Source organism: Leuciscus leuciscus (assembly GCF_965113295.1).
Source record: "Leuciscus leuciscus genome assembly, chromosome: 7".
In the NCBI taxonomy this organism is placed as follows: domain Eukaryota; kingdom Metazoa; phylum Chordata; class Actinopteri; order Cypriniformes; family Leuciscidae; genus Leuciscus; species Leuciscus leuciscus.
Genome location: NC_138731.1, coordinates 12,104,426 through 12,128,182, shown reverse-complemented (window position 1 = coordinate 12,128,182; position 23,757 = coordinate 12,104,426). Strand labels below are relative to the sequence as shown.

At 38.7% G+C, this 23,757-nt stretch overlaps 1 protein-coding gene and 1 long non-coding RNA gene across 3 annotated transcripts in view; both read left to right on the top strand.

The window, feature by feature from the left end:
- The first annotated feature begins 11,435 nt into the window (after positions 1 to 11,435).
- Positions 11,436 to 23,757, top strand: part of ubr3 (ubiquitin protein ligase E3 component n-recognin 3) — an 82,670-nt gene continuing 70,348 nt past the window's right edge. For both annotated transcript variants that reach the window (XM_082176029.1, XM_082176028.1), the window contains exons 1-7: positions 11,436 to 11,951; positions 18,000 to 18,139; positions 18,558 to 18,710; positions 21,452 to 21,604; positions 22,238 to 22,278; positions 22,499 to 22,565; positions 22,677 to 22,807. In XM_082176029.1, the coding sequence (XP_082032155.1) occupies positions 11,515 to 11,951; positions 18,000 to 18,139; positions 18,558 to 18,710; positions 21,452 to 21,604; positions 22,238 to 22,278; positions 22,499 to 22,565; positions 22,677 to 22,807 (1,122 nt within the window). In that variant the 5' untranslated portion in view covers positions 11,436 to 11,514. The remainder of the gene's footprint in view (positions 11,952 to 17,999; positions 18,140 to 18,557; positions 18,711 to 21,451; positions 21,605 to 22,237; positions 22,279 to 22,498; positions 22,566 to 22,676; positions 22,808 to 23,757) is intronic.
- LOC309503540 lies at positions 11,958 to 17,542 on the top strand. Its single transcript, XR_014207708.1, has 2 exons — positions 11,958 to 13,829; positions 14,199 to 17,542. It is a non-coding gene; the product is annotated as an uncharacterized lncRNA (long non-coding RNA).

Here is a 23,757-nt window from a genome sequence, read left to right as displayed (position 1 = left end):
AAGCTAATCAAGGTCTTCAAGATTAGGCTATATTAGAAAGCTACAGGCAAGTGATTTTCATTAGGGTTGGAGTTACCCAGACCCCCAAAATTCATCATCAGCAAAATAACCATAAACTATCAGTATATCTCATCCTCATTATTCAAAGACATTCACCATTATCGTCACCCACTGGTATTCACCACTACTTGTTTCAATAAACCTGTTTCTCACTCATATCCTTTTGTCTTGAGTCTCTGTTCCATAACAACAACTTGTCTTGAAATACACACTATAAAATACTATATCTACTGTTTACAGAAATTGACAACAAGCCCTGCAGTAAAGTGAAATGTACTGTATGAGATGACGGGTTAGAAGCTTGCTAAATAAATGTGTAGATCTCCGCTCACTTTCGCTGTTCTACTCTTTGTCTTTAATACCATCATGCCTGATCTTCTCTCAGCCAAACTGACCCAGGTCTTAATGCCCACCCCAATCTGTCAGTGGATCATCAGCTTCTGACAGACAGGCATCAGCTAGTGAGGCTAGGAAAACTCACATCTCTCACTATTAGCACTGGTGCTCCTCAGGGCTATGCTTTCTCTACACAACTCTTCTCCCTATACACGAATGACTGCACCTCTAATGACCCCTCTGTCAAGCTCCTGAAGTTTGCAAATGACACCTGTCATCGGCCTCATCCAGGACGGTGATGAGTCTGCATACAGACAAGAGGTTGAGCAGCTGGCTGAGTTTCTTCCCTGAACAACATACACCTTATATACACAAGTTAACGCACCAAATCACGGGCGGCGCCATAACTGTACACAAATGCACTTAATTTCCGCCGGAAGTGGTTTGCGCAGCGTCTGCCGGTGTAAACACAGCGATTATTTGACCATTGTAGCTACCTAGGCCTATGTCTTTTTTATTGTTGGTATCCGAACTACATCATAGGTAGGGGTGGGAATTGAATTCGCATGTTTAACTGAAAGAACGAGCAGAGAGAGAGAGACCCGGTCGCGCGCGCGCACTCTCTCTCTTCGGAGCCAGGCGAAAGTGTAAACAAGACTCACCGTCTCCAAACTAAGGGCTGTCTTGCTCTCTCTCCCGCGCGCATATTAATCAAAATAAAACGACATGATGGTAAAAGGTCGGAAGACCAAAGTTTCATGTGGAGCATTTTTTTTCCCTGAATTACGTACATTCAGCTGCCATAAAAATCACACTCTTAATAAACGTAAAAACCTATCCAGTGATGTAATGTTTTCTGTGTTGACACAAACCTTGTGGGATATCCATGTCCTAACTGCTGGGATAATCACACAATTCGCGAACTAATGACTCCTTTGAACCGATTCATTTTAATGAATAGTTAAAACCTGTCTATGTTTTATTTTATTTTTTTTTATTAACGAAGCAAATACAAACAAATCAGGTACAATGTAAAAGTCTTACTACGAACTAACAGTGCACACCCTAAAAAAAAAAAAAAAAAGAACAGAAGAACAGAAGAACATGGAGCATGTTATGCTGGCATTTACATATTCAAAAGCCAATACAGCATCAATTTGTCTTGGAAATGACAGATACAAGTCCTTCACAGTAGCCAGAGGGATTTTGAGCCATTCCTCTTCCAGAACAGCGATCAGGTAACGTAGTGATGCTGGTGGAGGAAAGAGGTTTCTGAATTGCTCCTCAAATTCCCCAAAGTGGCTAAAGAATATTTAGATCTGGTGACTGTGCAGGCCATGGGAGATGTTCAACTTCACTTTCATGTCCATTCAAACCATTCTGTCACAAGTCTTGCTGCAGAACCCCCTTCAGGGTACAATGTTTAAACCATTAGCTGCACATGGTCATCCAGAATGGTTTGGTTGTCCTTATCAATTGAGGCACCCATTAAGCACAGTAGGGAATGCTATGATATGGCAACCCAAACCATCACTGATCCACCCTTGTGTTTCACTCTGGGCAGCAATACGCTGATTTCACGCAGCCGTTATTTTCAAATCGAAAGCGAGGCTCCGGTGGTAAGAAAACCGGAAGTGTCGCCTTTAATCACAGGAGAGTCGTGAATGCGATGGCGTATTGTTGTGTTTAATGATGTTGTGTCAATTCTAAAACTGTACATACATTTCTTTTATACTTTAGACTATATACAGTGAAATTCATTTATAAATAAAATATTTTTTTTATATAATTCAAAAAGTAAAAAAAAGAAGCAGGAATGAACTATATACATATCCTATATTGGATATTAACATCCAATAGTGTAAATCGCGGCAGCAGCTTCAGGTTGGTAGTCCAAAGGCATTGTTGTTTATCTTTACTTCCGGGGTTTTTCCCACCGGAGCCTCACTTTCGATTTCAAAATGGCGGCTGCGTGAAATCAGCGTATAGTCTGGGTGTTAAGCCTGTTTGGGGCTTCTCCACACCGTAAATCCCACAGATGTGGCAAAGGCTGAAGGTGAACTCATCAGAGAACATAAGATGTTTCACATTGTCCACAGCAGTGGCAGATCTAGGATTTTTTAAAAGCAGGGGCCATAATGGAGCCACTCTTTACAGAGAGGGGCCAAGTTTAACGTTTAAGTCATGAGTAACAAGTAATGAGTTTTTCATACATTTGACCACTTTCCTTTGTTGCTGGCTCTAGTGTTTTGTTCATTAACTGTTCTTTAAAGCCCTAAGTTCAGGGCCGGCCCTGACCAATTTGCTGCCCTAGGCAAGATTTTACCTGGCGCCCCATGCATCACAGCCCATTTCACCCCATCATTGTGTTCATGATTTAGCATATATATATATATCTATATATACCAAGAGCATTACATAGCATTCAAGTCAAGTCCCCATTATCTTTTATAGCACGATTTACAATAAAGATTTAATGTGAACTTTGCTATTTTTAATAAACCTGTAAATAAATATCATTACTATGCCATAAAATGTACAGGCCAAAAGTTTGGAAACATTACTATTTTTTAAGTTTTTGAAATAAATTTCTTCTGCTCATCAAGCCTGCATTTATTTGATCAAAAATACAGAAAAAAATTTAATATTGTGATATATTATTACAATTTAAAATAATTGGTTTTCAATTTATTATACTTTAAATTATCATTTATTTCTGTGATGCAAAGCTGAATTTTCAGCATCATTACTCCAGTCTTCAGTGTCACATGTGACATCCGGTCTATCACATGATCCTTTAGAAATCATTCTAATATGATTCATTATCAAAGTTGGAAACAGTTCTGCTGCTTAATATTTTTTCATAACCTGTGATACTTTTTTAGGATACTTTGATAAATAAATAGTAAAAAAAAATTTTTTTTAAATGTTTTAAAAATAGAAATCTTTTGTAACAACAATATACACTAATGGTCAGTAATTTGGGGTCAGTTGTTTTTTTTTGTTTTGTTTTTTTTTGGTTGAAATAAATCAATACTTTTATTCAGCAAGGATGTGTTAAATTGATAAAAAGTGATCGTAAAGATGATTTATATAATTAGAAAATATTTTTATTTTATTTTAAATAAATGCAGTTCTTTTTAACATTTTATTCATCAAATATATTAGGCAGCAGAACTGTTTCCAACACTCATAATAAATCAGAATATTAAAATGATTTCTAAAGGATCATGTGATAGACTGGATGTCACATGTGACACTGAAGACTGGAGTAATGATGCTGAAAATTCAGCTTTGCATCACAGAAATAAATGATAATTTAAAGTATAATAAATTGAAAACCAATTATTTTAAATTGTAATAATATATCACAATATTTATTATTTTTTCTGTATTTTTGATCAAATAAATGCAGGCTTGATGAGCAGAAGAAACTTTTTTCAAAAACATTAAAAATAGTAATGTTTCCAAACTTTTGGCCTGTACTGTATCCCCACAACTGCACAACTGTAGAGTAAAACAGTAATAAAAAAGTTATAATAAAAAATGCGTCTTAAAACTGACATGATTGTTACAAAACCACACAGTCTGGGGACTCTGGAGAACTCAGAACAACTGCTAACATTAAGTTTAAGGTAAAAATAACTGCCATGAAATTATAGTATCTTACTCCTATGCCATAAATTGTTCATTCACTACATCACTTTACCTCTGTCTTTATCCCCTTTTATCCTCTTCTCTTCTTTTTGGCACTGTATCTATCGCAGACTATGCTCATTTATAATGTGTCATGTAAATTCGGCCTTCCGTCACAATCAGGAAACTTTCACCGTGTCTAGAACTGGCGCGAGCTGCCAGGCCCGTTTCTACGAGCTGTGTGTTAACAAAAGCAGTGCTGTCTACATTGGATGCGGAGTCGCGCACGCTACACAACAAATGACCAACAACTGATCGCGCGCGCGCTCTGTTTCTGACGCACTTCAAGCTCTCGATGGGCGGGGGACGATTGGTGAGCCGGACTTTTTTTTTTTTTGGGGTAGTATTTCGAATTAATGGTTTTAAAATAGTATTATATATTAAAAAAAAAAAATTTGTAAAAAAAAAAAAAAAAAAAAAAAATTCACTCGTTCACTCATTCTGGCGCCCCTATGGATGAGTGGCGCCCCTAGCATTTGCCTATACCGCCTATGCCGCGGGCCGGCCCTGCCTAAGTTCAAGCACTTACTGGATTTATAGTTTTTTCAAAGCACTTTCTAGATTTAGAAACTTTAAAATCAACAGGTTAAATATTTCCACATTTTACTTTTCTTCATTAAGAATAACTCACATAATGAAACATAAGACAACATTTGAAGAAATTAAAGCTTCAGTGCAAATTTGGAGTTCTGTTTCTGTTTTGGGTACCAACAAGAATATTCATGAGCATATGATCAAATAAAATAAAATAGGTATACCTTATTGTTTTGACCATGTTATATTTCAAATCTGAGGATAACTCCATGCCAGGTGTTTCTATTTAGAGGAGACTTTAAAACGCTAATAGTTACTTGCATTAAGCATCAATGCAGTTGTCTTGTGCCGCAAACTGTCCCCATTCATATTTTGTTTCCATGTGCACACATTCCCCCCCAATGGGAGTCTTTTACATATGTGTCTTTAATTTTCTTGTCCATTGTTTATTGAAACCTTTCTGCTCACACTGTTTGATCCCACATTTTTTTTATCAAACTTAATTTCATCTTTATCATTTCTATCAAATGTCTTCCTTTAAAAAACATTCTTATGGTCTTACGTCGATTCTCTTTCCTAAAGTCAACAGGTGCATACGGGCTAGCATGTTAGCTTAGTCTTCTAAGCTTTGTCATCAACACACAACAATTTAGTTAATGAATACTGTTTTTGCGGAAAAAAAGAACAAAAATAAAATGCCAGTGAATGATTGAAACAACTTATTCTACTGTCTGATGAGGCTTCGTATTACAGATTGAGGCAAAACTTTTTTTTTATTATTTTGTAGTATACTGAGATAAAGGCTATTTCGATTAGCATTGCATTATCAATATACTTTTTTCTTATAAAAATACCTGAGATGGCTTGTCTTCATGTAGCCTATCATTAGTCAAAAAGTTTATTACTGCTTATATTAATTTGTTTTCGGTGATAGCTGGATGCCTTTGTCTGGTGGTGTGTCGTAATTTGCCTACCTACACTACATCCTAAAAGTATGCTTTCCTGTAGCTCAGTGGTAAGAGCATTGCGTTAACAACTCAAGGTTGTGGGTTCGATCCCAGGGGATTGCACATACCTATGTATAAATGTATAGGATAACGCAATGTAAGTCGCTTTGGATAAAAGCGTCTGCCAAATGCATAAATGTAAATGTACTCTTTTTGTGAAGAAAAGTACACAATTTTGAGTGTACAGCAGACAAGACAAGCTTTGGGGCATAGCCTACCATCACGTCATACAATTCAAATCCTTCACATTTCATTTCATTTCATTTCATTTCTTTCCGTTTTGGAGACAAATACAGAAGCACGTTGATCTGCAGTTGCGGGAATTTCATGGGGAGACTCTCCTCATATTATGCATAATGATGCATTTAAAAGTTAATGGCCAAACGGATCTTTATAAAAGTCTACATTGTTATTGCAGATGAAATATAACACGGTTAACATTTCAAAAAAAAAAAAATCATGTAAAATTGTATTATTAGTCACTCAAACCTTTATGTAAACCTCTCACCGTTGGTTGTGCATACCCGCCATGTTTTGTAGTTTTTATTTATTTATTTCTCTACCACTTTTACTCGTGCTTGTAGTTCTGAACCGAATTCTCCTCCAACGCGCAATGGGTTGTGGGCAATATTAGCCTTTATGGTGTGCATGGAAAACTTCTAGGATTTTTATGATTCTAGTACAACCTGGTACTTCTGCGTGAGGACACCCTCTGGCTTACAGTATAAATTAAAACATACATTACCGCAATAATCAAATTCAGTTTTAATGATAATTAAAATGTGAAACGGTAATGCCGACCATCTGGAATTTATCGTGAAACTGCTAACAGTTTCATTCTTATTGCAGTGCGTAAGACATTGCCCTCTTTGTTCTCTTTCTGGCTCATGTCTTGATTGAAAGTTCAGTGAATTATTCATAACAACTAGGCCTATACATTGATTTTCAACCAAACATTTTAACACACCTCCACGTGAGTGTCTTAGGCATTTTGCTTAAAACTTGTTGATGATTCTGAAAGAAAACGCACCTGTAACCTAAAGTTTCCAAAGGCTAACGAACACATCTTCCATGATCGCACCTGTTTGAAAGATAAACCGCACGCTCATATTTTAGCAGAAGGCTTTGTAAAATAGCCTAGGTTCAACAGCGTTAAGTTAAAGAGCGCAAACTTTATCATTCAACTGAACTATGCACATTCATTTTAGACACTTAGGTTGTGCTCTTGCGCAGTCAATGCAATAAATGCACATCCTTGAATGAGCGGTGTTTTTATGCAGGTTGAACTGAGATCAACGATGAGTGACAGGGCAGGGGCACTTCAGGGGCCAATCAGATTTCAGCTGGGGCCCTGGATCCGCCAGTGGTCCACAGCCCAGTCTTAAGATTTAAGCACTGTTGAGTGATCAAAGGTTTGGCTTTAGCTGCTGGACCATGAATATTGACCAAGCGGGAAGGAAGTCGACCGGAAGTTGAAGCCGGCCGCGTGCCACCATCTTGTAGCAGAACTTCACCTGCTGTTAGCATCCCATTGACTCCCATTCATTTTGGCGTCACTTTGACAGCGAATAACTTTACATCTGAGGCGTTTGAAGACTCCATTTGTCCATTATTTATTTCTAAAGAAACACGACAATGTATAAAATGCTCCATTACCTTGTAGCTTACGTTATGGCCCAGTAAAAACAGTTTTTGTAAAAGTAGGCTAACGATTGCGTCATAACCACACGACTCTCTGTCGCACAGTAGAGAGATTACCGTATTGACGGGAGGAGAAGCTCGCGGGCAATCGGGGAGACGTGGAGGCAAAATGACTAAATAATTAATCAGAATACCTAGCAAAAGTTTCTCCTGCTCGTAGCTCATGGACACCTCCTACTCACACTCTCCGTCTCTGCAAGATTCGGAAGGGAATGATTCAGATTTCTCATGCCACAGCCACTAGAAGACAGACGGGTTGCTCACGTCACATCTACGTCGTCAAGCTCGGTTTGAGTCTGCGCGTCAGGAACGGAAGTCCTAAAAAATCGCTGAAAATGGGCTTCACTTGCCTCAATTGAGTTCCAATGAGATGACTCTGTCCATTTCTTATACTGTCTATGATATTGACTCCCGAAGAACAGTTTTGGTGGAAACAGAGTCGATGTGCACATTTCTTTCTGCAGTGAGTTGGACAGATGTGGTTTTATGTTTTTTGCATACAATTCCGGGTTAGCACCTGGACATCCCTTTCAGACAGCTTCCTCTTATTTCGACAATTCCTCCTGTTGGATGAGGTTCGTCACGTGGTGGTATGCCGACATTATACTGGATATGTACAGCTGTGCTTCTGCTCTGCTAATTCAACATTCACACTGCTCTTACTGATGGAATGTAAAATCAGTGAATATATATATATATATATATATATATATATATATATATATTGAGACTGCAAATACTTTACAGAAAAGAAGAATTCTCTGTACTCTCATATTTATAAACTGAATAGACTAACATAGAAATTTGTGCTCAGAGCTGTAGCATTAGTTCACTAACAGTGACTGTCATGCATTGAATACATTATCTGAATATTGAGTTGTGGTATATTAGAGTTATAAGTGGGTGACAGAGACCTCTTAAGGTGAGATGAACATACTGCACTGGAAATCACACTCATTTGACCTTGAAAGAGCCTACCAAACCAGGTCAGACTGTGAGGTCTTTCATGTAACATAACTGAAGATGAAGTATGGGTAAACTTGTTTCCCTGGGTAGAGTCCCGAGGTTGGCGTATATGAGTGTGGTTTCAATTTCCAACTGTCCCTAAAACCCCAACCCAACCTTCTGTTTTACACAATTTGACTACAGCCATCAGGGAACCAAACCAACACAACCTGGCAAACACCGCAAAACCCAAACGCAGAGAAACAAACAGTTGATAGTGTTTGGGACAGGGCAACCTTAATTTTGGTAAAAAACTATCCAGCCCCTACAGCCCACTGATAATTTATGAAAAGACCTGGAAGGAAGTGTTGTCTAACTCACGGGTAGATCAAGTCAACAAAGTCCCCAAGCAGCGAGGGCTCACAGGCCAGTGGTAGTGAGGTTGTAACTGGTGAATAAAAAACGTAATAAATACGTCAAACTTAATAGTCGATAAAAACATTCCTTGAGTCCAATCCAAAGATAAAATCCCTGAAGGAGAAAACCAGTCCCGTCTCCAGCACAACTATTGCAGCGGGGGACACTTATGATATCAATGAAATATCTATGAATTAAAAATTAGGACAATACTTTTTCCCCCACTTCTTGTGGGTTCTTTATACTATTATTATCGATTATTATGATTATTACAAACTGATCCTAACTGATTTTAATACAATTAATTAATCACACTGTGAAAAATAGTAAATAGAAACCATTACAAATTAGGGCAAACAGTTAAAAAAAGTAGGCCTATTATAACAAAAATATGACTTTACAAAAACACATTACAAAAATAAAATGAATATGAGAACACAACATTTTTAGCAAATATTCTTAATTTTCTGATTGTATTTTCATTTTCACAAACTGAATATACAGTATACAGTTTTGGTTTTTTTTCAATACATTTCAATACCACAAAAAACTTCTTAAGCAGTTATTTAAAGGTATAGCGGATCTTTCCAAATTTTAGATAAGACCCGCCCTCTCCACTTTTTGAAAAGTTTGATTGATTCACCAGAATGATTGACAATTAGGAGGACCAATAGTATAGGTTACCCACCAGGAAGTAAAACATCCTCCGCTATACCTTTAAGTAAACAGTCAGTTATATAAATAAGAAGAAAGGAACAAATTATGAGTAATAGGACAAATAAACGACAGAAAAAACACAAATGAAATAGACAATGATTTAAGTTTTTGACAGTGATACGCCTATAGGTCTAGCGTATATTTAAGTAATAAATACTATTCAAATGTAAAATAAAAATAAGTAATACAGTAATTTGTAAAAGGAAAGCAATTTGTAATTGCTTCTTTGAAAATTGTTCTTTGAAAAAAATATCATTAGGGGTCCAAGCACTGAATGTGTCAAATGTTATCAAAAGATTTGTTAAATATTTGGATTTCTGATCACTCTGGTAACATTAAAAAAATAAATAAAAAAACTTTATTTTCTATATTTTAGTCTATATTTCAGCAGTTTTAACACATGGTGAGTTCTTGCTGAAGTGTGTTCTCTTTCTGTCACATTGGTAAGGTTACTGCAGTCTGAAGAGGTCTGATATCATTCTAGTATTAGAGAAACACAACTTATTTTTGTTGAGTCATAAACACATGTTTACTTGTGAAGTTGAGTAATAATATATCAAGATATTCGTCCAAAATAGTCTCAGTAACCAACATGCTTCTGTCAGATAAGCAACATCTCACCCTGCCACCTGTCCAACCCCACTGTATAGAAATCAAACGACGACAACGCATCGCGAGAAAAATGCGAAATACACATATTACACCTGCAAAACCTCGCGAGAAACACCAAACACTCGATCGGGCTCAACTTCCTGATTCCGCTAGAGGGCGCTCGTCGGCTCAACAAACGCATTCCTCCATTGAAACGCATTCGAATGTCTGGACGTTTTTGTCTTATTTGAGACATTTGTACACTAAAGAAAAGTATTCTTTTAAAGCTCTTATTTACTATCAATAGTCCCAGTGGTCCAAAATTAAATCTGATACAGTATCAATCGCGCTAAAATAATTCCAGTAATCACAACTGACTGTGACAGTCATGGTCCGTAAATAGTAGCCAATCACATGACACAATTGTGGCAGCAAAAGTTTCACAGTGAGAAACTTTAATGTATTGAAAATACACAGTGGCATTAGGATTAATATATTATATCTGACCAGATAGAGGTGATTTTTTTATTTTAATTGGTTTTCTGTAATCTATTTAAATTCGTGTATAGCTTTGTTGCGTCACTTGATATGTCCTTTATGATAAATTTCTAGCGCTGGCTTGATATTGATGATTTATGCTCGTTTTGTAAAAGTGAGAAAGAGCTGTTGACGCATATGTTTTTTTTATTGTAAAATCATCCAATGTTTCTGGAGGGAATTGGCAGAATTTCTCTATAAATTAGTAAAGATGAAATACTATTTTACATTAAAATATATTATTAGGCTATTATGAAAACGAAGCTAACAGAGGGCTTGGATACACTGTTAATTTATTTATACTGCTGGCAAAATTTGATATGTAAACAAAAGTATGTAAACTCATCCACAGTCTTTAAGGAGTTTATGTTATAATCTGACTGTCTCATGTCTTCTCTGAAATTGCTAAAACATAAAAAGTCATTAACATAGCCTACTGTTTAAAATATTATGATATTTGTAAAACATTAACAGAAAGGCATTAATAACTGAAAGTTTTACAAACAAGACTGAGTTTACATTCAATCATCACATCCCAATATAACCATTCCCAACAACAGTAAGTAAGTTAAAGACAAAGTAAAGAGAAAGAGAAAAAAAAAGAAAGAAAGGAAATTAGGGAAGTAGGAAGTTCTTCAAATTATAAAACTTTGGAACTTTTCATCCTTCTCAGTGTCTCCAAATATATATTATAAATTCCTCCTTAAAAAACAATAATCGTGGAGGATTTTTTATGCTATGCTATGTTTGTACTTGTTCTGTCTTCATAAAATAAAATAAAATAAAAACAAAAAAAACCTAGCGCTGGATAAAAGCGTCCGCTAAATGACTCAGAGGTAAATTAAGCTCCGCCCCTTCTAGCGCTCTGTTTATTGCCACACCAGAGCGCCGCTTAGCAAAGATCTCGCGAGATGCCTCGCGAACACAGCAACAAGACAACCAAAATAAAGTGAGCACAACAAACCCGGAGCGCATGATGGCGGCGTCGCTGCTGCGCCGGGACAAGAGATCCACCGCCGCCCACCTGAAGGCAGACCTCCAGCGGGCCGACAACAGCTCGGGGCTGCGGCAGCTGCGGGAGCTGCTGGACGCCGTGCTGGACCCGGAGCGCGGCTCGGACCCGGACCCGGAGGGGCTGGACTGGTGTAAATGGCTGCTGGCCGGAGGGGACGCTTTCGACGAGTTCTGCCGGACCGTCCGATCCTACGATAACGCCACCCTCTGCGGGCTGGTGTGGACCGCCAACTTCGTGGCCTACCGTTGCCGGACTTGCGGCATCTCTCCGTGCATGTCGCTGTGTGCGGAGTGCTTCAATAACAGCGATCACACGGGCCATGATTTTAACATGTTCCGGAGTCAGGCCGGCGGGGCCTGTGACTGCGGGGACGGGAACGTGATGAAAGAGAGCGGGTCAGTAGCCACTCTGAGCGGACATCTGACTGACTGTCAGGGGCTGTGTCTCAAACCCTTGGCAGTGAGCTGAGTCTGACTACACGGACAGCTTTATAGGGGTGTCATAGCATGGGCGCATCCCGAGTCAGATTTGGATGTCATATCATAGGCGGTAGGCAACCAAAACCAGCAGCGTTTTTGGGGATCATAGTGTCATTGCGATCTGCCTATCTTGCCATTATTATTATTATTGTTGTTGTTGTTGTTGTTATTATTATTATTATTATTATTATTAGGCATCATAACATATGCGCGTCCCAAATCAGCAGCAGAAGTTGAGGGAGCATAATGGGAGCATAATTTTGATTTCGTGAGTTTGTAGGTAGGGACATTTTTAATGTGCAGTATTTTTGGACATTGAATGTCCAAGCTGTCTACCTGGTCTTATTTTTTTCCCAGTAGAATTAATTGGTGTGCTGGTTCAGCTGCATGTTGGCCATCATAGTATTAAACCTAGTGAGCTGCCTATACCTAGATATCATAATATAGGTGCATCCCGATTCGGCAGATGTTTTGGGCATCATATTATAGGCGCATTTAAAATCAGCAGCATTTTTGGGATCAGTCTCTGGCAGTTTTCCTAAGCCACGTTTATAAAAGCTACTTAAATGTACTAATTAAAACACACAAAAACACAAAATTAGAAAAATTAAAGTGAAAACGGAAAATATAAAAATAAAATTTGAATGCAAAGTATTTACAAATGCTATAATAGTACATCAATGATACACCCCCCAAACAGGTGAAATCAGCAGCCGAATTGTACTGATCGGACTCTTCACAGTTAGCATGCTGACCGCCTAGACAACAATTGCATTTGCATATTATCATCTTACAAATTAAATGAATTCTGTCTGAATCTGGAGAATTTTGGGGCATCACAAGCCACTTTTCCACCGTCGGGCGACACCGTTTGAATCTGTAATCGTGCCGTGCCTCTCCAAGCTCAAGTGGAAATACATCTGGAACCGTCCCTTACTGTTCTCTGAACCGTTCGGCCTAACGGTGGACAAGTAGCTATAGTCTCAAACCTTGTAAACACGTCTTCTACAGTCATAATCAGCGAAAAATGTGGACCTCGTAACATTGGCTTGTTGATCACATTATAGGTGCGTTCTGTTTCAGCAGCATGTCGCCATCATAGGAGTACGCAGGAATAAGCAGGATTTTTGGGCATCATAGTAGTGAGCATAGTGAGCTGCTGATACCTAGACAACATTTTTGGGAATAATATAGGCAGATCCTGAGTCAGATATTTTATTAAGCATCATTGTCTCAAATCTAGTGAGCCTATGCTACATGGATAGCATAATTGGACATCGGTGTGTTCTAAATTAGCAGTAATATTATAGGTTTTTGTGCATCATATTAAAAAGCTAGTGACCTGACTACCTACAACAGTGTTTCCCAACCTTGTTCCTGAAGTGTTTCCCAAACTGTTCCTAATCAAACACAACTGATTCAACTCATCAGCTTGTTAGGAGAGACTCCAAGACAAGAAATGTAGGGGTCAGATAATGCCTGACACGGACTGTGTGATTTCAGCAATCCTGTAAGATCGTTACAAATCACACTGTACGACGTGTGTGTACACTGAGCGATGAGGACACCTATTGAATCATAGGCTACAACGCAAGTTAGTGTAAGATTAAAACATCATCAGCATGCGCTAGTGTAAAACAAACACAGCAAGATTGTTTTGCACTTTGTGGTTTTTATGTGCGCTGAAAACAAGAGGAAGCGAAGGAGGAGAATATAGACGTGGTCATGGCTTGGGAAAAGACGCCAACTTGGCATGTAAATTTAGCAAATGGAGCTTTAGAAAGTAGTTTTAAAGTCCGCGTGAACCGGAAGTTGCAAACGACTTTTCTCCAGTGTTGTGACGTATTTCCCAGTGAAAAGGAATATTGAACAGAGGGCAGGGTTTTACTCTAGCGCTCCTCCTCTCCATCTCTCGCTCATTACAGACTAACGATTTGAGGGGAGTGGTTAAGCGTTTCCCAAACCAAGCCGTCAAACCTACGTCATCAGGGAAGGTCCTCCAATGCAGAGGGGAGGGGCATTTTCAGATTTTGATTAAAGATTACGAAGCCAAAACATTTTTTTCTGTGTTTTAACTTGCACGGATTAATTGTTCACCACAAGACTAGTAATATGCGCTAACAAAGTAAATAGGGTCCATTTTGATTTCAGTTGGACTTTTAGCTTTAGCGCCATGTTGCGTTAATCAGTACACTATTTCATGTTGTATTTTTATTGGCTAATCAGTAGACGTTGATCATAGCAGCAAACACACAGTGATCATGCTAAATTTATGACACTGTCCGAAAATTATCGCAGGCTATCTTTGGTCGCCGTGACAACGTCTTTGAACCTCTCTCACTGCACGGCGTAGGACCACCATTTAGGAGCCATGACCACAGAAATCGCCACGTTTGGTCATGTTTCGTCTGGGACAGCCCAAAATCGTACAATGTATACCGGGCATTAGGGAAACATCCAAAATGTGTGCTGTCGGTGTGCCTCTAGGAATAGGATTGGGAAATACTGACCTACGGCATTGCATCACTGACACATCTGCTATCAGCAGCATTTGGGCCATCATAGCCTCCAACATAGTGCACTGATTGGGGCATCGCATCATCTGCATCCTGAATCAGCAGCAGTTTTGGGCATTACCTCAAACCTAGTGTGCTGCTGTCTACCTATGCATAGTTATAGAGCATCAAATCATCTAAATCTGCATCATTTTTGTCATGATATTTATAGGGGTGATTTGGTTCAGCATTATTTTTGGCCACTGTAGGCAATTCCCAAATTAGCAGCAGTTTTGAGTCTCAGCATTGAGAATCCTCAGCATTACCTGTACATGGCTGTTCTGAATCAGCAGTATTTTGGGAAAAGCACCCTCAAACCTAGTGAACCTGGCATCATTTAATAGGTGTGTTGCTTGTCAGAAACATTTTGGCGCATCAAACGGCAGCGATTTGGGGCACTATGGACATGGTCCAAATCATCAAAAGTTTTGGGTGTCAAAGATGTGACAGGAATGGCCAGATTATACACCATGTCATTTCTGTTTACACTTCATTTCGATGGTCCTCTTTAGACATTCTACTGACTATGAGTAACTTGTCAACCAACTCATTAGAGTATTAGTAGACTGTAGTAGATCATTAGTAGACTGTTAGGTGATAGGGTTCATGTTAGTAGAGTAAGTTGACATGTAATTGCAAAGTTATTTTTTGTCAGTAGAATATCTGTTGGGGAGCATCATTATAAAGTATTAGCAGATATTAATCAGACAATACTCCACTAATACTCTACTGGCTGGTAGTTGCGATAAATTACTTACAGTTAGTAGAGTGTCTAAAGTGGACCATTGAAATGAAGTGTAACCTAATATTTACTTTGAAATAAACTTTTTTTACAGTTACTCTTTAGGGCGTTCCGAATCAACACATTTTTTGGCCATATTACATGTATACATTCTTGTCGTTATTTTAATGCCGCACACTAATGGTTGCTAGTAAAACTGGTAAAAGTACGTTCCATTCAAATGTAGGCAACTCTCACAGCTGTGCGTTGATTGATACACATGCACTAACACAAGGGCTGGCTGTCAGGGGAGGGTAACAGTGTGGATTGGGCGGTGGCACCGGATCACTGCCTTACAGAGAGTGCCACAGTCTGGGTTATTTTTAACTCCTCCACAGGGTCAGTGACGGGTCTCTTCCCTTGCTTCTCTCACGCTGCACAGGGCCTTCACTTCAACAGTTTAACGTGTAGAGGTTCAGATATTCAGATATGGGACTGTGTGTGACTGCTGTCAGCTGGCGCTCAAAAGATTCCCTGTATTTGATCAGTGAAGGGTGTAATTATCCTGAAGTGTTCTGCTCTGCAGGAATTAGGATATAGGCAGTTTTATTATTGGTAGATGTTTACTGTGAAGAAACACTTTTGCTTTTGCTCTGGAGACTGACATCACTCTACTCGCGTGTTCTTTCTGATTCATAGTGACTTTCCACTGAACTTAATCATCTGACCTCTTATTTAAAGAAGAAACCCATGGCCTTTTTAGTCCCGTTCACTGCCAAGTTTAGAGATGATGTTCACAATCACTATCTATGTGAGTCTCATTATCTTAATCTTTAGATTATCAGTAATATGTGACATTACATGTGCTGTAAATGCTGAGACAACACTGTAGACAGAAGGTAAATAACTCATTCAGTGCCCTGGCACATGCTGCATGACTTGGAAAAAATAAAACATACAATAAATTCTGATTAAAATAGTGAAAAGTGCTGAGACTTAGTATTATATATCAAAGTTTACTGAGATTATTGGATGGGAGGTGCACTACAAATAATTTTTGTCTAAATTACATTATAAAACTGATAGTTCCAGTCCTTGATTCTGATTGGTTGAGCCACGTTCGAAGCCGTTGTAAATGACTCCACAAACACACACCTGTGACCGCATTACATTAGTGTTACTGCGCAACTGCCATTTGTGATTCTTTGTTGCTGCATGTGTTGCTTAGCAACCTCTGTGGAACTACATTGCTTAGCGGAGGAATAAATGTGTTATAATGTTATATTTTTGTTGCTGGTGTTTATTTTATGAATAAAATGAATATTTTTATGGAGAAACCGTTTTATAAAAGCAATAAGCCCCTTGAAGCTGTGTTTTACAGTGGATTTAGAACAGCTATGGGGCGTTGTTAGGCACGACGCGCAGCGGAGTTCAAGGGGTTTATTGTTTAAATTTACAATAATTGTCTTATTTTAAATTAGGGATGCACGATACACCGTCCGCCATATCGGTATCGTCCGCCATATCGGTATCGTCCTATCGTCCCGCCATATCGGTATCGTCCGCCATATCGGTATCGTCCGACATAGGGTCGTTTTTTAATGTTATCCTTATCGATCCGATAAGAAAATGTGGCCGTTATATTAAAGCCAATAAATAATGTATTATTTCCTTCAGCTGATACACTTCAGATGCACACTGTTTTCCATGATGTTTTTGAATGGCTTGAAATATGATTGGAATCCCTGTCATATAGGCTACATAAAATTATGTAATTATAGTAGTGTTCTTGGGACATGGTTTTTAATTGTGAGACTTTTGTTTTTGTTACACTCATAAGTTATATAAAAAAATTGAATTTAGATTTATCGGCCAATATATCGGTTATCGGCTTTCATATGTAAAGAATTATCAGCATCGGCCAAAATGTATATCGGTGCATCCCTAATTTAAGTTACATTTTACTTTTTCGATAGGCTGTTACTCTCGGATGTACTTCAAAATATGACGAAAAAAAATATCTTTCTTTTTTATTTCCATGTGACTTTAATAGCCAGGTTTTTTGTGAAGAGAAATACACTTCCCATAATCCAGAACAGAAATCCACCAATCAGAGTCACTGTTTCAACGGAAAAGGCAATCACAGCAACCATTGAGTCCCATGAAGCATCTAGTCTTTCTCTCTACACGCCCAGTCTACTCGCATACTTATATACTGAAGTAACATTTTAGAGTTTTGTGCTTTAAAATTATGTTTAAGTAACTTAAAGTTGGCATGGAATATTTTTATATGGTATTGAATATGTTCATTCCAAATTAAAATAACTTGAATGCATGTTTGTCCCCCCCACCCCCCGTCCCTGATTCTTAGTGATGTGATTCCCCTCTGCCCTGATTGGTTTTTCATGGCTTTGTACTCCTTACTGAAGATTTTTTTATATGAATATGGGGGAAATTAATTGGAAACGTACTTCATGAACCAAGACCACTGCAAAAGTTGGTGTTCACTGTTCTGTGGTGATATGGATCAACTAGTGTTCCAGCTCTTCTTTCATCCCTACAAAAGTCTGTAATGTTAGACATTTTAATTGATTAAAATGAAAACAGGATTTATTTATTTTTGGGTAGTAAACAGCAAATGACTCTGCTTACATGTTCAATTCTAATTCACATGCTCTTGTGTGACAGGTTTTGTAGTAGGCATCGGTTAAAAACGGGAGAGAACGTGCCATCAGTCCCTTGGGATCTGCTGCTCATGTCTGAGATGGTGCTGCCGCGGTTTATCATCACTATCATTCAGTACCTGAGAGACGGCTACACTGAACCAGGTGAGGACATCACTCCTCAATGCTCTTGTGCTGTTGTAACTTCTTTAAAGACCCCATAAAACGGCTTCACAGGCACACAAGGTTTGTCAGCTAAAGGCTATTCTGTTCATTTATGGGAATACACTACACGACCACAAAGCTATGAAATAAGACACAATTTCATTTCATGGGGCTTTCAGTGTTTAGTTTGGAGCCGTTTCAGTAGATTCAGCTCCTAAACTGACCAGACATATTGTGAAGCAACAAATAAGATCATCTGCAATAATAAAATAATGCTTAAGTCAACCTCTGTGCTTTGGCATAATATCAGTCCCATGTGTATGGCATGTACCAGCTGAGGCTGCTAATCGTGCCCACTGGGGTAGCATATGCTGCTTTATTTTGTCTCACACACAAACATCTTATCATGTGCCTGCAGAGTCGGCCGCTGACCGAGATCTGCAGAAGGTTCTGCAACAGTTGGAGCCGCACATATCCTTCTTAGAAGAGCTCACCAAGATGGGCGGGGCCATGCGCACCGTTCTCACCAAGATCTTAACCAATCAGCAGACCTTTAAAGAACTGAGCATGGGTGAGTGTGAAATGTGGTTGAGCAATTTAAGTTGTTATTATATATGGATGTGTATGCATCAATCAGCAAAGTGCTGTTTCCATTCATTTGTTTTTTGGGGGAGGTTGTATTATTTTTCCCTGAGGTCTACATATAATGTGTTTTTAATTTAATTGTTTTAATCATTATTTATTTATCTGACGATTCCCTACCCTCTTTCCGACCCTATAATTAAAAAGGCTGATTTTGCTGCTGTGACTTTAAGACCAATATATGCTAATTACCTTTGCTATGATTGGCTGCCCTCTTCGAATGTGAGATAACTAACTTGGATGTTGTGGGTTTTCTGTCCTATCAAAATATACTTTTTAACTGCCCATCCTTCATTAATGTGCCACTCAGTAAGACATGATCAGGGATCTTGTTGAAATAAACTTCAGCTACTTGTTTTTAACACAAGAAGCCATAAACGCCACGGTATTCGGCAACTTGCCCTTAACTAACTTGTACAGTTAGAAACTGGAGTAGTGTCTGTCTTTTCTGCTGTTAGGATAATAGCGTCTTCACCTCACCTTTAAAGTCGACATGGAATGAAATCTATTTTCTAAATGCATGTTATAAATCTTATTAGTGTTGTCACGGTACCAAAATTTCAGTATTCGGTACCGATACCAGTGAAAATCCACGGTTCTCGGTACCAATTTCGGTACCAAAGCTTAATTTAGATTAAATTTACATAATTATATTAAAGTGTATATCACAAAGATGGAAACTGTAGTATTAAAAACACTTTACAATACGATTCCATTTGTTAGATAACATTAGATAAAATGACCTAACAAAAAAAACAATAGTTATATACTGTCGCAATTATTCTCCTTTAGGGGTTGATTTAAAAATACATTTTTAAAATCAAAAGTTAACATTATTTCTGTTAACATTATTTAATGCACAATGAATGAAGTGAACAAACATGACCAATCAAGTGTTTTGTATTAAATAACATTCACAAACATTAATTAATGTTGTAAAAATATATTGTTCACTCAATGTGTTATGTTAGATAACGCATTAAGTGATGTTAATGAATGGTATCTTATTGTAGCATTACCAAACTATACAGGAGATAAAATATGTTTTATCTGACTTGACTATACTTTTATTTAATCCAAAACTGTATTCATATTTAACTTTAAAAGGGCTTTTTAAACCTGCTAAGAGTTATCCAGCCAAGAATAAGACTAGAACTGCTTTTATGACGGACTGATATTAATTACGGCTTTTTATTTCTCATCTCCATAAATATATCTAGTAGTAAAGCTAATGCAAGGGCTAGAAATCAATTAATAGGCCTATGTCACACTTCCTCGTCGTCATGGAGAGCGCAGTTCGCACAAGCGTTTGTACTCCCGTGGCGTCTGTCGTTGCTATACATCCATGAACGCACATGGAAAAGCGAGCGCGCCGCTTCTATTATGAGCGCGCTTGCCGCGCGCCATTTGAAATAACGTATCTGCACGCGCAAAAACATCAGCACCACATCAGCAGCAGCACCGCCGATCGCCATCAGCGCTTTTATGAAGAGGACGCAACTGCACGCGCTTCGGGCATGCACGCGCATCAAGTACCGGGTTTGAGAAAACCTGGTACCGTGACGTTTAAAAAAAAATAGTACCGACTTGGTACCGAAGTACCGGGTCTTTTGACAACACTAAATCTTATTGTGAATCATTTACACCTCTTAAACTCACTCCTGCAAGCTCACATTCATTTGCATCCACTTTTGAGTGCAACGCCCACATCTCGACATCCAATCAACAACCAATGCGAAGAAAAGATCTCCCATTATGACATTTGCATCTAGTCACTTTTCCACCGTAGGGCCAAACCGATCTCATTGCTTAACCGTTCCATCCCGTGATGATCCGGCCCAGCCGATCCGGATATGGTTTTATTTCCACTGCTCTTTGGAATATAATACGAATGGTTAGTTAGTCGTTGTATTGATAATGCAAGAGTTTACAGACGGTATGAGATGTAAATAGCGATCATGATATGGAGCATGATCAGATTTTCTTTTCATTTTATAACTTCTCTCAAATAGCACGCTTGGCCAGCTACAAAGAAACTGTCAGCCTGGCAACAGACAAGTGACCAATCCTGAGTGGCGATGTCACTAAACGCATTTCCACCAGCGCTGTTAGCCAAACGTGTTGTGAATTCCGGGCCGAGAACGGTTTGTATGTAACTGTGCCGTGCCGCGCCGAGCTCAAGTGGAAATATAGCTGGAACCGTTCCTAACCGCTCTTCGAACCGTTCGGCCAGACGGTGGAAAAGCGGCTTATGGTTCCATGAAATAACTTTAACATCCATGTAACCTTTCCAGTCCACAAGAACTGTTCGCTGAAAGGTTATTCAGAGAACCTAAAATGGATCTTCTGTGGCATCACCGTGAAAATCCCCTTTTTTAAAAGATTGTATCCTATATCCTACTTCCTCATTACTTAACTAGGCAAGCACGTTTCTGACCTGTGTAAATGTGGACTTTCATGCATTGTATTTTGCTTTTTGCTTTAATAAATCCAATTTTTAATCAAGCTGTAATTGTAGCTATTGGCTTCCATAATAGGCTTTTTGGACTCAGGAAGATGTTTTTTTTTCTTCTTTTTCACACTTGATATGACCCATTTAAAATAGTCCCAAATAATTTTAAACTCCCTTTTGGTCAGTGTTGTGACCTCTATATCGCCCCACACCCACAGGTCAAGAGGAGAATGTTTATGCAAAGAGGAACTATGAGAAGTATTTGTCAGCACTGAAGAGTTCGGGTCTGGTGTCAGTGGAGGAGAAAGGAGCAGGAGGAGCTGGCGCTGGGACAGCAACAGACACTTCAGCAGGAGCGCTCAGTCTGCTGGGTAACACCGCTGTCTCCTCTGTGCTTTACCTGACTGTAGAGATGTGTCTTCATCCTCTTTTCTTCGTTGAATAGCGAAGAGTTGTCAAAGTACTGACTTTCAAATGTAAAATTTTAAATTCAGAATTGTTTTAATTGTGACACTTTGAGCGGAATCGTAAACACCTCTGATTGGCCTTTGTGTTCACGCGCTCAATGGATATGTCTGTGATTGGCTGCAATGATCAACGCACGGGAGCGTTTGAGAGCACACGGAAGTGTTTGAAAGTGTTTTAAAAAACAGGAGCGTTTGAAAGGACCGGTCAGCTTATAGACGCCTGCTTTGTATCTGTGCAAGCGCTCGGCGAAGAGCGACATTGATGTATATTTTCAACATGTTTTTGAAGGGTTGATCATTGTACTAGCCAATCACAGACATATCCGATGAGCGCTTACACTGACCATTATGCAATGGTATAAGAGGTGTTTACGATTCCACTCAAAGCGTCACATTTTTTAAATGTCAGTACCGACTTGGTACCGAAGTCTGTACTTTTTGACAACTCTGGAATAGTGTATTGATGACTCTTGGATGCTATGGTAACATGGTTTTAATATTTTGCTTATGTTTGTGGCAACTACTTTTTTATTTTAGGAGCTACTGCTGCTGCCAGTCTGGAGGACTCTAGCAAAGAGGTAGGCACACAGACTTCTGGGATAGCTCAAATGTGACCCAGCAACCAGTCAGAACAAACACTGCAGGGGTGTGTCTGCCCATTGTGTTATTGTTGAGAACACGGCTTTATTTTGGCCGCTTTAGCAACGTGAACTTATTGACAAAGGGAATAGTTTTAGCTGGGCTCGTCGTTGAGAAGAGTGTGTCGAGTGAAAGGTGTTTGATGTATTTGTTTGACAGGAGGATCAGGACGGGCTGCAGGGTGTGGGACAGAGGAAAAGAGTGAAGCTCAGTAGCAGTACCAAAGGTAAATCCCATTACATCTCATCATACTTAAATCTTGTTGGCATTTATTCTTCAAATAATTTAGAAGCAATAACAGTAATTACATTTCCTTGCTCTTTTCCTGTTTTGTTAGATCCATCCATAATGGACACTCTGAAACATAAATGTTTTTTAGAAGAGTTATTGTTTTGGACTATTAAGTATGAATTTCCTCAGAAGATGGTCACTTTTTTGCTCAACATGTTGCCAGATCAGGATTACAAGGTATTTAACACTCTTAAACGTATTACATATGCAGGATCCAAAATGAACCTGTGGTTTGTTTAAAGAGGCCACATGATGCTTTTTACTGGTTTGTGTCTAATGTATCTGTTTGTGATGTATAAAGTCTGCAAGGTCTCCCACAAAAGGGATTTATTATATCTAACAGAGAACACCGATCCAGAACTGCCTGAAACATCAAATGAAGTCCAGATATTGCTTCTGCAAACATCAATATTCGAGTTAGCATAATGCCCGCCCAAAGGTGTACAGGAAGAAGGAAGGCAAGGCTTTCATGGCGTTTCGGATGTTGGTTCCGGTCGATCTGCTTAATCGAGTGCATTTTTTCAAATCGGTTTACAATTGCATTAGAAGCCTTGGAAGCTGAAACTCGCATTATGGTAAAGTGCGTTACATTTCCATCACACGCTTGTGGTATTAGCCAGTCACAGCGCACTTGGTCAACTGGCCAACCAGAACTCTCAGAGCGTTTCAGACAGACTGGGAATAGAGGTGCTGCAATAATGTACAGTATGTGGAAAAGTCATGTTTCTTTATTTAAAGCATGTTAACCTATTCTAATACACCGTTAAACAAAATAATGACCATTTGAAATGGCAATAATTTGGCTTTTTGAAACGTGTAAATCTCTGGTAAATTTTGCCAATTGTCTCTCTATTTGCTTTTTTGTGAGTTGTGGTGTTTTCTCGTCTGCCATGACACTCGCTGTGAGAGAAATGCTGCAAGCGGTGTGATACAAAAGGTCAAATGTTTCCTGTAGTGTTACTAGTAGAATATCTCATGGCTGGAAAAAGCTCTCAGCCAATCAGAATCGAGAACCAGTATTTTTTACATTGTAGTAATGTAAATATCATATATAATTGGCATATATATGTGTTTGCAAAGTTTCTTTTCTAGTTTTGCAAGGGAACACAAATGTTTTGCAAGGATCG